The following is a 15,846-nucleotide window of genomic DNA, read 5'->3' as shown; positions in this document are numbered from 1 at the left end:
CAGAGGTCTTGCTTATTGCCCTCGCCAGCTTCGCAAAGCTGGCTCACTGTTTCTAAATGCAGATGGCTCTGTTCTGGTATTACAAATCAAATAAAAAAAATCTAGGAGTAATCTTTGATTCAAGTTTGTCTTTTGACCCTCAAGTTCGGCACACTGTAAAGAACTAAATTTTCCTCTCAGAAATATCGCTAGACTTCCCCCTGGATAACTGTATGTTATCCCGTTCAGTGACTGAAAGGTATGAAAAGTATTCATACTTTTGTGTTCTCCGGCATTGACTATTGCCATGTGCTTCTGGCTGGGGTTCCTAAATCCACACTTAATAAACTGCAATGTGTGCAAAATTCAGCTGCTAGGATCTTGACTGGAGTCAGGCAAAATGAGCATATTACACCAGTTCTCAAGTCCTTGCACTGGCTTCCGGTCAGGTTCCGAGTAGATTTCCTCATGCTTACATAGGCACTGCATGGTCTTGCCCCCAGTATCAGTCTGCACTTTTAACTTTATACACACCCAAGCATTACTTAAGCTCCTCACAAGCAGGACTATTGGTAGTCCCACAGACACGGCTGCGGTAATTTTTTTAGGGTAGCCTTTTCTTGACTATTTTTGTGTGTTTGGGTGTATATATGTATGTCTTACTTGTTTTACTTTGTGTGTGTTGTATTCATATTTGCTTTTTATGTAAAGTGCCTTGAGAAGCTACTTTAATAGTGCTATATAAAAATAAAGTTATTATTATTATTATTATTATTATTATTATTATTATTATTATTATTATTATTATTATTTGTAGGATGACATCATGCTCTGTTTTAGAGGATGCTTCTATGATCATGTCATCAGCCACCATGAAAAGACCTTCAATGTTGCCAAAGCTATCTGAGTTCAGACGCTGAAATACCTCGCTTGCTGACTTCATGCCAAAAGGCATCCAGTGAAAACGATATCTACCCCATGGTGTGCTGAAAGTACATAGGTCAGCTGACTTCTTGTTGAGTTTATCCTGCCAATATACATCCTTCTCAACGAGTATAGTGAACATTTTCGTTCCAGCTAGCTTGCACCTTCCTCTATAGTCTGTATATTGTAGTGCTGTCGGAGTATGGCCTTAAGTCTCTAGGGTCTAAGCAGACTCTGTGTGCCATTTTTCTTTTCTGTAATGCACAGACTGCTCACCCATGCTGTTGGATTAGAAACTTTACTTATCACACCCCTTTTTTTCGCAAGTCATCCAGTGTGCCTTGAAGTCTATCATGGACAGCATAAGGAATTTTCCTGCAACCATGTAATACTGGAGGGATTTTAGGGTCAGTGTGAATGTGATGCAATCCAAGAAATTAGCTTAGGCCTTGAAATACTGACGCATAGCGGCGAAAGAGCTCAGTTTCTGTAGTGGGTGGTGTAGGTGTGAGAGTCTCAACTTTTCTTCTGAGATCCAACTGCATGCTCTGCAGGGCTAGGTATGTCAGATGCTGTGGTCACAAAGAACATCATTTCAGTGATTTTTTCTACACAAGTAGTTTAACAACACCTTCTGGTATGATGCAAGCACCTCCATATGATATCAGCATTGTTTTTGTGTCATGTATGCTTACAGGAATCTGTAGCCGATCGATGATTTTCTTTGTAATAACATTCGCTTTAGCACCTGTGTCTATCTTGAAGCCTATAGTTGTGCCTGCTACACACAAATCTGCATGAAAGCCTGTTTCAGGGTTGTTTGGCTGAACAACTGAACCTATAAACAGCGTGTCCACTCCTGTTTTTTTCAGTGTCTAAGACAAGTGTGTTCACTTTCAATTTTGCACATATTTCCAAAACGGTTGTTTTTGCCGCATTTTTTACAAACTTCATTATAGCCAGGGCACCGTCTTGGCATGTGAATGCGTCCGCATCTGCCCCGAACGTTTGCTTGTCCTTTTGTAGGATTTTGCAGTTGTTAACCCTGACACTTCGCTTGATCTCTGTGCAGGCTGTGACCTCTTTTTATGATTGTTACTGCCATTGCTATGACTTGTGCTTTTGTGATTTCATTCGCTCTGCATATGTCAGTGGCTTTTAGAAGTGTGAGGTCTGATATGGACAATAGTCGTCTATGAAGCCTAGTGTCAGTTTTGCTGAACATTATTTTGTCTTGTTTCATGAGATCTTAAGTTTCTCCAAATTTGCATGTGCGCGCTTTGTTTCTTGGCTCCGTAACAAACTTGTCTATGCCTGCGTGCTCTGAGAATGTGTGGGCCCAAAACTGATGTGACTCAAAGACAGTATTCTTTCGAGGAGCACAGTATTTCTGAAATGCCACGAGGACCTCTGATAATTTGTGAATCCTCGTATTCAGTCTCAAGTGAGTTATAAATTTTAAGTGCATCTTCTGCTATGCAATGCCACAGTTCAGCAATCTGTCTAGACTTGGTTTTATCCACAAATCCTGAAGAAGTGACCACGTGAGTTGACTGTACGATAAGATGGCTGGCATGGTAGGATCCATGGCCCCATTCGATAGTACGTCGCAGTCATGGGAGGAATATTGCGAGATATTGAATAATTTCTTCATGGCAAATGATGTTGATGAACCAGAAAAAAAAACGTGCCATTTTGAGCTCAGGAAGCTAGCGCAGGACTGTAACTTTGGTGACACACTCACTGTCATGCTAAGAGACCGGTTAGTGTGCGGAGTCAACGATGATACAGTAGCATACAGAGGAGATTATTAGCAGAGGATGGTCTGACGTTTGAGACGGCGTTGAGAAAAGCACAGGCTATACAAGCGGCTAATAAAGATATAGCAGCTGGGAGAACATCAACAACATAGAAAGTAGTTCTGAGAGGTTCAGGACATTTTGAAGGCACATGGGAAAGTTTTCAATGAGGAACTGGGAACACTAAAAGGCAAAGATATATGTATCCAGTGAGGCAAAACCTCGTTTTTACCAGAGCTGGTTGGTACTGGAGAGACAAAGCAGCCTGAGAGTTCAACAGGTTGTGTGAGGCGTTCAGCAAGAGAAAGGAAAGCACCAGAATATCTTAAAGACTTTGTGAAATGATAGAGAAGAAGAAAAAAAACATTTCATAACAAGAGGTTGAGATATTGCAATAAGTTATGTTGAGGTTGTTATACGACATTCCCATAAATGTATATGTTGAAAATAATTTAAGTGGAAGTTTTCAAGTTAAGGGAGGAAGAATGTCATGTTGTGTTCTAACTAATAATGACCAGTAGGGGTCAGTAGTGATGTTGGTATGTGTTGTAATTCACTGACGAAGAATTATACCACGTGTATGTTGGAAGCGGCACGAAACTGGGCACGTGCGTGTTACGTTATTAATAAATTAAAGCTTATAACAAAATCACGTGACTGTTATTGTTTACAAGATACAACAAGGAACATAACAACTACACAGAAACTCCTGGGGTGACCTGAAATAAACCAGTCACTGCATATACTACACTCAATAATGCTGTAATTAAAACATGAATCGAGTTAAAAGCGTTCACAAATTCAGAACAGTAACTTTACTCATTTTTAGCATTGAGTCAGAATTACACATTGTGATCTACATTTTATTTGTTAGTAATTACATCATTAAAATAATGATTTTACTGTTATATATTTTACACAGAGAAACCTAAACCTGTGGTGATTATAAAGCCTGATCAACACGTGTTCAGAGGAGAGACTGTGACATTCATATGTGAGATAAAGAGCGCAAAAGACACCGAGTGGACATACAGCTGGTATAAGAAAGATTACAGAAAGAACCCATACAAAGATACACAAGAGTTCAGCATCAGCTCAGTTACAAACACTGACAGAGGCACATACATCTGCAGAGGGACGAGCAGTAACTCTCAGTTCTCAGAGGACAGTGATCCTGTTACACTCACTGTATCAGGTAAGTCTGTGAGTTTATCCTCATTATTTCTGTTTTGGCAAGTAAAATATATCAGTAATTTCATCTTTCAGATTTTAATTGAGCTAAACTGTAACCCAGTCTCATTTTAATGACTTTTGAGCTTCCTCCTGTCTGTTTACTATAAATTTATACTTTTCTATATTAATACCTCAAATTTCTTTTATTTCTGGTCAAGACACAAATCATCACTTATTAGCCAGTCTTTTCACTTTGATTTTATTTTTAATTGTATTGATCTGTATAAAAAAACATGTTCTTTACGTCTAAAGCTGATGTTACTGTGATGCTTTTGTATGTTTGAAACCGATTGATTAATCACACGATTGAACGAATGATTTCAGAGTTTCACTGCTGTGGCTTCACAGTAAATATCAGTGTGTTTAGTTGAGGGTTGAAAATAAATAAATACAGATCTGTGCAGTTGGTGCTGCAGGTTTTGTCATCCCAATCTGCCAACAGCAAAATACACTTTACTACAACTTGAGGAGGCAGGAAAGTAAAGTAGTGTCAGATTTAGAGTAAACACCTGTGACACACATTTACAATAAAGTACTGTGATACCTTAATGTTATATAAAATAACACATATCCCAGTAGACTTTTGTACCTTGCTTGATGTAGGACACAACTGAGCTGAAGGGTTTTGCCCAATGACATCTTGGTGGTGCTGGGATTTGAGCACACAAACTTCTGGTGTTAATCTGAGCCTTAACCTCAGAGCCACAACAACTACACCAAAAACAAACACTGAAATTAACTTCCACAGATTCAACTACTTCTCAAGAGTCATGAAGCTTTTATTTTCTAGAAAATAAGCACTTGGAAATTAATAAATTTAATAAAAAAAAAACCCACAGATTTAACATTTTTACATTTGAAGCATTTATCAACTGACCAATAAGTATTTATTTATTGGTCAGTTGATAAATGCTTTAAATGTAAAGGCTACACTAGAAAAGTAGTATAACATTAAGAAAAGATGTTAAAAAACATCAGAGTGACAGAAGAAAATGCTTTTCAATTTAAATCTGATTAGTGCAGTAAAGATTACATTAGCGCTGAACTGTGTGTTTCTTCTCTAACACAAAAAACTAAACCTGAACTCACAACATAAGATCTGTAAATGTGTAAATATAATAAATCATAAAATTTATTGAATTAAATTCAGTAAAAGTGTTTGATAGAAATGACGACTTCATTCATGTTCCATAGTTATAAATTTCAAGTGCTTCTTCTGCTATGCAATGCAGCAGTACAGCAATCTGTCTAGACTCAGTTTTATCCACAAATTCTGAAGAAGTGACCACGTGAGTTGACTGGACGATAAGATGGCTGGCATGGTGGGATCCGTGGCCCCATTCGATAGTACGTCACAGTTGTGGGAGGAATATTGCGAGATATTTAATAATTTCTTCATGACAAATGATGTGGATGAACCAGAAAAAAAAACGTGCCATTTTGCTGAGCTGTGTCGGAGCGCAGACATACACAATTATGAGGAATCTGCTGAGCCCTGAAAAACCAGGTATAAAGACATATGATGAACTGGTGAGTTTGTTGACTAAGCACTTTAATCCGAAACCCAGTGAAATAGTCCAGAGATGGAAGTTTAATCCACAGACCAGACGCTTGGGTGAAAGTATAGCGGAATATGTGGCTGAGCTCTGGAAGCTAGCGCAGGACTGTAACTTTGGTGACACACTCACTGTCATGCTAAGAGACCGGTTAGTGTGCGTAGTCAACGATGATACAGTAGCATACAGAGGAGATTATTAGCAGAGGATGGTCTGACGTTTGAGACGGCGTTGAGAAAAGCACAGGCTATTGAAATAGCTAATAAATAGGCTAATAAAGCTATGGCAGATATGAACCGAGAGAAAGGACACAGGCACAGTACCACTGTTTTCCAGATGGATGTGAGAGAAATGAGAACGTCAGGTGGTACAGGGACATGCTGCTGTTGTGGTGAAAATAACCACGGGCCAAAGGATTGTAAGTTTGCAAGGGAAAAATGTTACAATTGTGGAAAGCTTGGACATTTGAGAAGAGTGTGTAGAGTAAAACTACAAGACACTAAAGCAGATAAGTGCAAGAAAACTTCAAGATGGGAGAGAGGAAAATTACAAAAGAGAGCTAATTTTCTCCAAGACCAAGAAAAAGAGGTGCCTGGAACGGAAGTATACACAATGTATAGTACAGAGGCAAGCATACCCCATGTATCCCCTATCATACAAATGTTGTCCGTAAACGAATGCCTAGTGAAATTTGAGATTGACATGGGATGCAGTGTGACTGTTTTATCACAAGCAGAACATGCCAAATTGGATGCTAAAAAGAAACTGCCTCTGGTTACAAGCAAGGTCAACCTTAAAACGTACACAGGACAGTCAGTGAACATTCTGGGTACCACAAAAGTCAAAAGTAAAATACAATGGTATTACCAAAGAACTACCAGCAATCATGGTGGCGGGATCAGGACCAAATCTGCTGAGACGAGCATGGCTCACAGAGTTAAAACTCAGCTGGGAGAACATCAACAACATAGAAAGTAGTTCTGAGAGGTTACAGGACATTTTGAAGGCACATGAGACAGATTTCAAAGAGGAACTGGGAACACTAAAAGGAACCAAGGCAAAGATATATGTATCCAGTGAGGCAAAACCTCGTTTTTACAAGCCAAGGTCCTTGCCGTTTGCAATGAAAGAAAAGGTGGAAGTCGAGCTGGATAGACTGATCAAGGAAAACATAATAGTGCCGTTGAATTTTTCAGACTGGGCAGCTCCAGTAGTGCCAATGTTAAAACCGGATGGATCAGTGAGATTGTGTGGAGATTATAAAGTGACCATAAACAGAGAGTCTTCACTGGAACAGTATCCCATTCCAAAAATGGAGGATATGTTTGCAGTTCTGTCCGGAGGAGATAAATACAGCAAATTGGATATGAGTCATGCCCATCAACAGATTGTATTGGGTGAAAAATCGAAACAGTATGTGACAATAAATTCACACAAAGGTCTGTTTACCTACACCAGATTACCTTTTAAAGTTACATGATACGGCTAAGTACGGTGACCCATACTCAGAATTCGTTCTCTGCATTTGACCCATCCAAAGTGCCCACATACAGCAGTGAACACACACACACACCATGAACACACACCCGGAGCAGTGGGCAGCCATTTATGCTGCGGTGCCCAGAGGGCAGTTGGGGGATTCGGTGCCTTGCTCAAAGGCACCTCAGTCGTGGCCGGCCCGAGATTCGAACCCACAACCTTCAGGTTACGAGTCAGACTCTCTAACCATTAGGCCACGACTGCCCTTTTGGTGTCAGCTCAAGTCCAGCAATCTTCCAGAGGACCATGGAAGCTGTATTAAAAGATATTCCTAAAGTTGTGGTATACCTGGATGACATTTTGCTGACTGGAAAGGACAATATGGAGCATTTGAGGACGTTCGATCAAGTGTTGCATCAGCTGGAGGAGGCCGGTCTGAGGTTAAAACGGGGAAAGTGCAACTTCATGGAAAAGGCAGTCACATTCCTGGGACATAGTGTGGATGCAACAGGGATTCATCCTGTCCCTGAAAAAGTGCAGGCAGTTAAAGATGCACCAAACACCAACTTCAGTAACAGAGCTTAAAGCGTACCTGGGACTGTTGAAATATTATAACCGTTTTCTACCAAAGCTCTCAACACTTCTAGCAACTCTACACAAACTGCTGAAGAAAGATGTTACCTGGTGTTGGAAAGAGGAGCAAGAGAAAGCTTTCCGGCAATCTAAAGAGTTACTGCAGTCAAGTCAAGTGTTAGTACATTCATTCATTCATTTTCTACCGCTTTATCCGAACTTCTCGGGTCACGGGAAGCCTGTGCCTATCTCAGGCGTCATCGGGCATCGAGGCAGGATACACCCTGGACGGAGTGCCAACCCATTACAGGGCACACACACACACACTCTCATTCACTCACACTCACACACTACGGACAATTTTCCAGAGATGCCAATCAACATACCATACATGTCTTTGGACCGGGGGAGGAAAGCGGAGTACCCGGAGGAAACTCCCGAGGCACGGGGAGAACATGCAAACTCCACACACACAAGGCGGAGGTGGGAATCGAACCCTGACCCTGGCGGTGTGAGGCGAATGTGCTAACCACTAAGCCACCGTGCCCCCAGTGTTAGTACACTATGATTAAAAAAAAAACTTGTACTTGCATGTGACGCTTCACAGTTTGGAGTAGGAGCTGTATTAGCACATCAGATGGCGGATGGAACAAAACGACCCATAGGGTTTGTTTCACGAACACTTTCAAAAGCAGAAAAAACTACTCACAACTAGATAAAGAGGGACTTGCTGTAGTGTTTGGAGTCAAGAGATTCCATAAGTACTTGTATGGACGCAATTTGTAATTTGTACAGATCACAAGCCTCTAATTAGTCTCTTAAATGAGCTCAGAACTGTGCCACAAATAGCCTCACAACGAATAATGAGATGGGCCGTGCTGCTAGGTGCTTATGAATATGTCATTTCATACAGAGCTGGAAAAGACAATGGAAATGCGGATGCTCTAAGCCGATTTCCCCTTCCAGAAAAACATGAGGAGCTTTGTAAGCAGGAACAGGTGTTCATGCTGGAAAAAGAGGTGAGCTCAATTACAACGTCAGAGCAAATCAAGCACTGGACTGCACGAGATCCTGTACTCTCTAGAGTTCGTGAGTATGTACTGAAAGGGTGGCCTGATCATAGCGATGCAGTGGATTTTTCACCTTATAAAAAAAGACAGCAGGAGCTTAGTGTGCAAGATGGTTGTGTGCTGTGGGGAGCACGTCTTATCATTCCTGAGAAAGGACGTTCAGTGTTGCTGGACCAACTACATCAATTTCATCCAGGGGTGTCGAGGATGAAAGGCCTGACGAGGAGCTACCTATGGTGGCCTAAACTGGATGTGGACATAGAGTCTAAAATCAAAAGCTGTAAAATATGTCAGGAACAGAGAAAAACTCCTGTGTGTGCACCACTTCATCCGTGGGAGTGGCCAAGAAAGCCCTGGAGACGTGTACATACTGTATGGATTATGCTGGTTCATTTATGGGTGAAATGTTTCTAATCTTAATTGATGCACATTCTAAGTGGATAGATGCATACCCCCAGAATTCAGCAACGACAGCTATCACACGTGAGTGCCTGAGGAACAGTTTCAGTGTGCATGGCATTCCTGAAGTCATAGTGTCAGACAATGCTCAGTGTTTCATGTGAGGCATGTAAAGAATTCATGTCAAGAAATGGAATAACACATGTTACGGCTGCTCCGTATCATCCATCATCAAATGGCTTTGCTGAGAGAGCTGTACAGACTCTCAAGGATCTCTTAAAGAAAAGTTCAGGAGACACCATTGAGACACCGTGCATTGTTCAGTTATCGAATGACACCGCAGTCTACAACAGGGTTATCACCTGCAGAAATGATGATGGGAAGGAAGTTGAGATGCACACTCGACAGAATACATCCGGACCTCAACAACAAGATTGAAACAAAGCAAAAGAGTCAGAAGGAACAACATGATAAACAGGCAAAGCCCAGATATTTTGAAGTGGGAGATGCTGTGTGTACCAGGAACTTTGGTTATGGACCAAAATGGGTGCAGGGAGAAATTGCAGAAATCACAGGACCTGTATCATACAGAGTGAGTCTAGAAAATGCTCAAGTGGTACGTCGGCATGTTGACCAGTTGTTCAGTCGACAACAGGAAGAGGTTCTAAATTCTGAAATTGTTTCCCAAGCTGATGTTCTAGTTCAATCACAAGGATTGGTAGAAACTGGAGACCCTGATGTCACAGACCCTGAACCAAGACTTACAAAACCAGAGCTGGTTGGTACTGGAGAGACAAAGCAGCCTGAGAGTTCACAAACAGGTTGTGTGAGGCGTTCAGCAAGAGAAAGAAAAGCACCAGAATATCTTAAATACTTTGTGAAATGATAGAGAAAAAGAGAAAAACATTTCAGAACAAGAGGTTGAGATATTGCAATAAGTTATGTTGAGGTTGTTATACGACATTCCCATAAATGTATATGTTGAAAATAATTTAAGTGGAAGTTTTCAAGTTAAGGGGGGAAGGATGTCATGTTGTGTTCTAACTAATAATGACCAGTAGGGGTCAGTAGTGATGTTGGTATGTGTTGTAATGCACTGACGAAGAATTATACCACGTGTATGTTGGAAGCGGCACGAAACTGGGCACGTGCGTGTTACGTTATTAATAAATTAAAGCTTATAACAAAATCACGTGACTGTTATTGTTTACAAGATACAACAAGGAACATAACAACTACACAGAAACTCCTGGGGTGACCTGAAATAAACCAGTCACTGCATTTACTACACTCAATAATGCTGTAATTAAAACATGAATCGAGTTAAAAGCGTTCACAAATTCAGAACAGTAACTTTATTCATTTTTAGCATTGAGTCAGAATTACACATTGTGATCTACATTTTATTTATTTGTAATTACATCATTAAAATAATGATTTTACTGTTATATATTTTACACAGAGAAACCTAAACCTGTGGTGATTATAAAGCCTGATCAACACGTGTTCAGTGGAGAGACTGTGACATTCAAATGTGAGATAAAGAGCGCAAAAGACACCGAGTGGACATACAGCTGGTATAAGAAAGATGACACAGAGAACCTGTACAAAGAAGCACAAGAGTTCAACATCAGCTCAGTTACAAACACTGACAGAGGCAAATACACCTGCAGAGGGAAGAGCAGTGACTCTCAGTCCTCAGAGGACAGTGATCCTGTTAAACTCACTGTATCAGGTAAGTCTGTGAGTTTATCCTCATCATTTATCTTTTGACAAGGAAAATATATCAGTAATTTCAGATTTTCATTGAGCTAAACTGTAACCGAGTCTCATTTTAATGACTTTTGAGCTTCCTCCTGTCTGTTTACTATAAATTTGTACTTTTCTATATTAATACCTCAAATTTCTTTTATTTCTGGTCAAGACACAAATCATCACTTATTAGCCAGTCTTTTCACTTTGATTTTATTTTTAATTGTATTGATCTGTATAAAAACATGTTCTTTACTTAATAGTCTAAAGCTGATGTTACTGTCATGCTTTTGTATGTTTGAAACCGATTGATTAATCACACGATCGAACAAATGATTTCAGAGTTTCACTGCTGTGGCTTCACAGTAAATATCAGCGTGTTTAGTTGAGGGTTGAAAATAAATAAATACTGATGTGTGCAGTTGATGCTGCAGGTTTTGTCATCCCAATCTGCCAAAACCAAAATACACTTAAATTGCTGCATAAGCTTCATCTGGTTCAGAATTCTGCAGCTCGTGTTATCTCTAGAACACCCTATACGGATCACATTTCTCCGGTTCTCCAGCAATTGCATTGGCTTCCAGTAAAATATAGAGTTCAGTTTAAAATCCTACTACTCACTTATAAGGCACTTCATAACCTTGCACCACAATACCTTACTCAACTTCTCCAGGTTTACACTCCTCCACGTGCACTCAGATCTTCATTTTCAAATTCTCTTGTGGTACCTCGGATTCAACTCACTACTACGGGTGCCAGATCTTTTAGTTATGTTGCGCCCCACCTATGGAATTCTCTTCCCCTCGATGTTCGCAATAGCGAGAGCTTGTTGACTTTTAAAACGCGTCTTAAGACTTATCTTTTTATACAGGTCTTCTTATGACTTGTTTTATTAAGACTTAAATGCATTTTATATGTATATGTTGTTTGTCTATGTGTTTTGTTTTTATGCAGTGACCTGTATATTGCTTGTAAGGTGACCTTGGGTGTTCTGAAAGGCACCATGAAATAAAATGCATTATTATTATTATTTACTACAACTTGAGGTGGTAGGAAAGTAGTGTCAGATTTAGAGTAAACAGCTGTGACACACATTTATAATAAAGTACTGTGATACTTTAATGTAGTATAAAACAACACGTATCCCAGTAGACCTTTGTACCTTGCTTGATGTAGGACACAACTGAGCTGAAGGGTTTTGCCCAATGACATCTTGTTGGTGCTGGGATTTGAGCACACAAGCTTCTGGGGTTAATCTGAGCCTTAACCTCAGAGCCACAACAACTACACCAAAAACAAACACTGAAATTAACTTCCACAGATTCAACTACTTCTCAAGAGTCAAGAAGCTTTTATTTACTAGAAAATTGGCACTTGGAAATTAATAAATTTAATAAAAAAAAACAAACACAGATTTAACATTTTTACATTTAAAGCATTTATCAACTGACCAATAAGTATTTATTTATTGGTCAGTTGATAAATGCTTTAAATGCAAAGGCTACACTAGAAAAGTAGTATAACATTAAGAAAAGATGTTAAAAAACATCAGAGTGACAGAAGAAAATGCTTTTCAATTTAAATCTGATTAGTGCAGTAAAGATTACATTAGTGCTGAATTGTGTGTTTCTTCTCTAACACAAAAAACTAAACCTGAACTCACAACATAAGATCTGTAAATGTGTAAATATAATAAATCATAAAATTTATTGAAGTAAATTCAGTAAAAGTGTTTGATAGAAATGACATGACTTCATTCATGTTCCATCGTACATGGGGAATCAGAATCCAACAGTAAATAGGTCGTGTGTAGATTTGCATTTTGTGTTTTATTTTTTTTATCCAAATTAAACAGAACTAAATCTAAAACAATAATAAACAAGTTATTTAGCCTCATCACAGAGACAGTAATAATGTTTCACTGTAGAAGTGATTAGTGTAGTAAAGACTACTTCACATTCTGAACTGTTTCATTTCTAACAGAAAAACCTAAAGTTCAACTCACATCAAGCCTTAAAGGAGATGTACTGAGAGGAAACTCAGTGACTCTGTACTGTACACTGACACCACAGTCTGCTGGATGGAAGTTTTACTGGATCAAACGCACACAGAGCTCTGAGACTGAGACTGAGACTACATCAGGCTCCAACACCATCATCTTAGATAATGTCTATTACAGAATGCAGTTCAGGTGCAGAGCTGGAAGAGAAAACCGAGACTACTACACAGATGACAGTAATGAACTCTCACTAACTGTTACTGGTGAGTAAGAGACTTTCTGTTAAGTGATTCTGCACAACACTGAACATATAAACATGTGTATACATTCAGAATATAGCAACAGTTACACAGCTACTTACAGAGAAAACTATCAGATAAATCATTTTATTAAAGTTAAAGTGAGACAGTGTGAACACGGCTGAGCAGGAAAGCAAGTGACAAAACACTAGTTTAACTTTGGTAGAAAATGTCAACAAAACCTTTAAAACCATTTTAAGAAGCTGCTCAGGGGCTGTAAGGGATTGATGAAGTTACTGCTTCAAAATGAAACATCAAAATGTTGCAGTTGAGACCTGCCTGAGTGTGACAAGGGTCCAACTTTTATAATGAATCAGAGAATCTGATAGAATGTGAGAGATTAGAGAGTGAGGATTTATGAACTAATTACAGGTGTGTGTGTGTGTGGGTGTGTGTGTGTGTGTTTACATTCAGTATGCTTGTAAAAAGACATTCAAATCAAATAAGTCACTCGATCTGTATCTTTTATGTTCAGTTTCTTGTTCACTTGCTGACATTCAGAATTTCTGAAGATGTATTGTCTTATTAAAATAAACAGAATTATTAAACACAAAGTATTTCAGACAATAAATTGTGTTGAAGATACAGTCTGTACAGAATCCTGATTATTTTTAGGTCTGAGTCTGTATTAAAATTGTGATCTACATTTACTTCATCAGTGGTGATTGTTGTCTGACAGAGTTTCATCATTTACATGTGAGCTGATATACTGTATCTACACTAGTGCTGCACGATTAATCATATCGCAATCGCGATATCAAGCCTGTGCGATTATATGACGCAAAACGCTGCGATTTTATGAAATAAATAAATAATAAATAAATGCATGTGTGGACATGACAACCCATTCTCTCTGAAAGCTGTTTGCCTATTTCATACAATACACCGCTATCCGCTAATTAAAAAAAAAAATACCAGTGAGTTTCAGTTTAGGCAGTGGCACGTGTGGCATGTGTGGCGCGTATGGTCATGTGACTTTTTCCGGTGTGCAGCTCAGAACAGTGAAGATGGATGCCGAGCAGACGGACACTGAACTGGTGGCCAGAAAAAAAATGCTACCTCTGTGATATGTAGTTGTCACTGATATAGATATCATACCTCAAAGTGATGACATCACAGAACATTACCTCATAATGTACACACTACCTATAGAACAGACTAACTGTGTCTCACCACGTTATCGACTAGGTAGAACTATTATTCCGACCACCAAAGACAGATTCACAAATAACCTGCCTGATCTGTCTGGACTTCTTACTGTACCCTTAAACACAAACGACCTAGATGCAATGACTAACAGCATAGTCGCTATATTCACTAGCAAATTAGACACCGTTGCCCCAGTCAGATTACAGAAGGTTAGAGATAAAACACTTGCACTGTGGTATAATAGTCATACTCACACCCTCAAGAGGGAGACCCGTAACCTCGAACGGAAATGGAGAAAAACTAAATTAGAGGTTTTTAGAATTGCGTATAAGGACAGTATGTCCAGCTATAGACAGGCTCTTAAAGCTGCTAGGGCTGAGCACCTGAGCAAACTCATAAAAAATAACCAGAACAATCCCACGTTTTTATTTAGCACAGTGGCTAGTTTAACAAAAAAACAGAAATCTGAACACACTATTCCATCACAGTTCAGTAGTGAGGACTTCTTCACTGATAAAATCGAAAGTATCAGGAATAAAATAGGTGACGCTCAACATATGAGAGTATATATATATATATATATATATATATATATATATATATATATATATATATATATATACACACACACACACACACATATACACACTGTACACCTACAGTTTTGATCTTAAGCTTTTCATTAATCAGCATTGTGTTATTTAATATTTTAATTTGAAAACGTTTTGCATTTGTTTGTTGTTGCTAGTTTGAGTTTAGAATTACAAATTTCAGCATTATCAGTAATCTGTGTGTGCATTTTCCTTGAGAACCAAGCAAGTTAACTCATGATACCATTTGTTTATTATATCGCTATCGCAATCGCAATATTGACCTCAATAATCGCAATATGACATTTTCCCTAAATCGTGCAGCCCTAATCTACACTCTGAATGGTTATCTACAGAATAGAAACAGTAATGATTTGTTTGTTTCTTACAGAGAGTCCTAAACCTACAGTGACTATAAACCCTGATACTCAGGTGTTCATAAGAGAGACTGTGACTTTCAGGTGTGATATAGAGGAAGGAGGAGACACTGAGTGGACATACAACTGGTTTTGGGACAGTAACACATTCTACACATCTTTAACAAAGGAGTTCAGTATCAGGTCTGTTACAGTCTCACATCGTGGTCAATACGCCTGCAGAGGGAGGAGGACAAGTGACTCTCAGATGTCAAAGAAGAGTGATCCTGTTACACTCTCTGTATCAGGTGAGTCTGTTAATGAATGTTATAACTTTTATGTAAAAAGTCTCACTAGTTTTAGATTTTGTTTCAGTTTGTATCATATGCAAAAAAGTCTCATTATAATGATTTTAGGGCTGCTTCAATATTGCTGTAACTCCCTCCAAACACACACAGACACAAGCGGTTCTCCAAAGACTGATTTATTTGAAGACTTTTCTCCAAATCCACCATGAAAACTAAACAATATTAACAACAAAATAAAGTAATCACATTAACTTGACAAAAAGTGAAATCAAATACAAAGTGACATTTTACAGACATACAATACAGAAAATAAAGCAAATACCTCGTTGGCTGCATGCTACATACTACCAACTTTGTAGTGTTGTGTAGTGTTAATTGTGT

The 15,846-nt window shown here is 38.9% G+C and overlaps 1 protein-coding gene and 1 pseudogene across 1 annotated transcript in view; both read left to right on the top strand.

Moving 5' to 3' along the window:
• LOC113645368 (titin-like) overlaps nucleotides 1–15,846 on the top strand; it is a 1,056,738-nt gene that overhangs the window by 42,891 nt on the left and 998,001 nt on the right. The window contains exons 2-5 of the mRNA XM_047818848.1: nucleotides 3,625–3,897; nucleotides 10,475–10,747; nucleotides 12,748–13,026; nucleotides 15,193–15,465. Of these exons, the coding sequence (XP_047674804.1) occupies nucleotides 12,945–13,026; nucleotides 15,193–15,465 (355 nt within the window). The 5' untranslated portion in view covers nucleotides 3,625–3,897; nucleotides 10,475–10,747; nucleotides 12,748–12,944. The remainder of the gene's footprint in view (nucleotides 1–3,624; nucleotides 3,898–10,474; nucleotides 10,748–12,747; nucleotides 13,027–15,192; nucleotides 15,466–15,846) is intronic.
• On the top strand, nucleotides 6,378–11,032 carry LOC125141093 (annotated as a pseudogene).

Source organism: Tachysurus fulvidraco, chromosome 1, assembly GCF_022655615.1.
Source record: "Tachysurus fulvidraco isolate hzauxx_2018 chromosome 1, HZAU_PFXX_2.0, whole genome shotgun sequence".
Taxonomy (NCBI): Eukaryota; Metazoa; Chordata; class Actinopteri; order Siluriformes; family Bagridae; genus Tachysurus; species Tachysurus fulvidraco.
The sequence above is the reverse complement of the archived record's forward strand: the minus strand, read 5'-3'. Positions and strand labels throughout refer to the sequence as shown.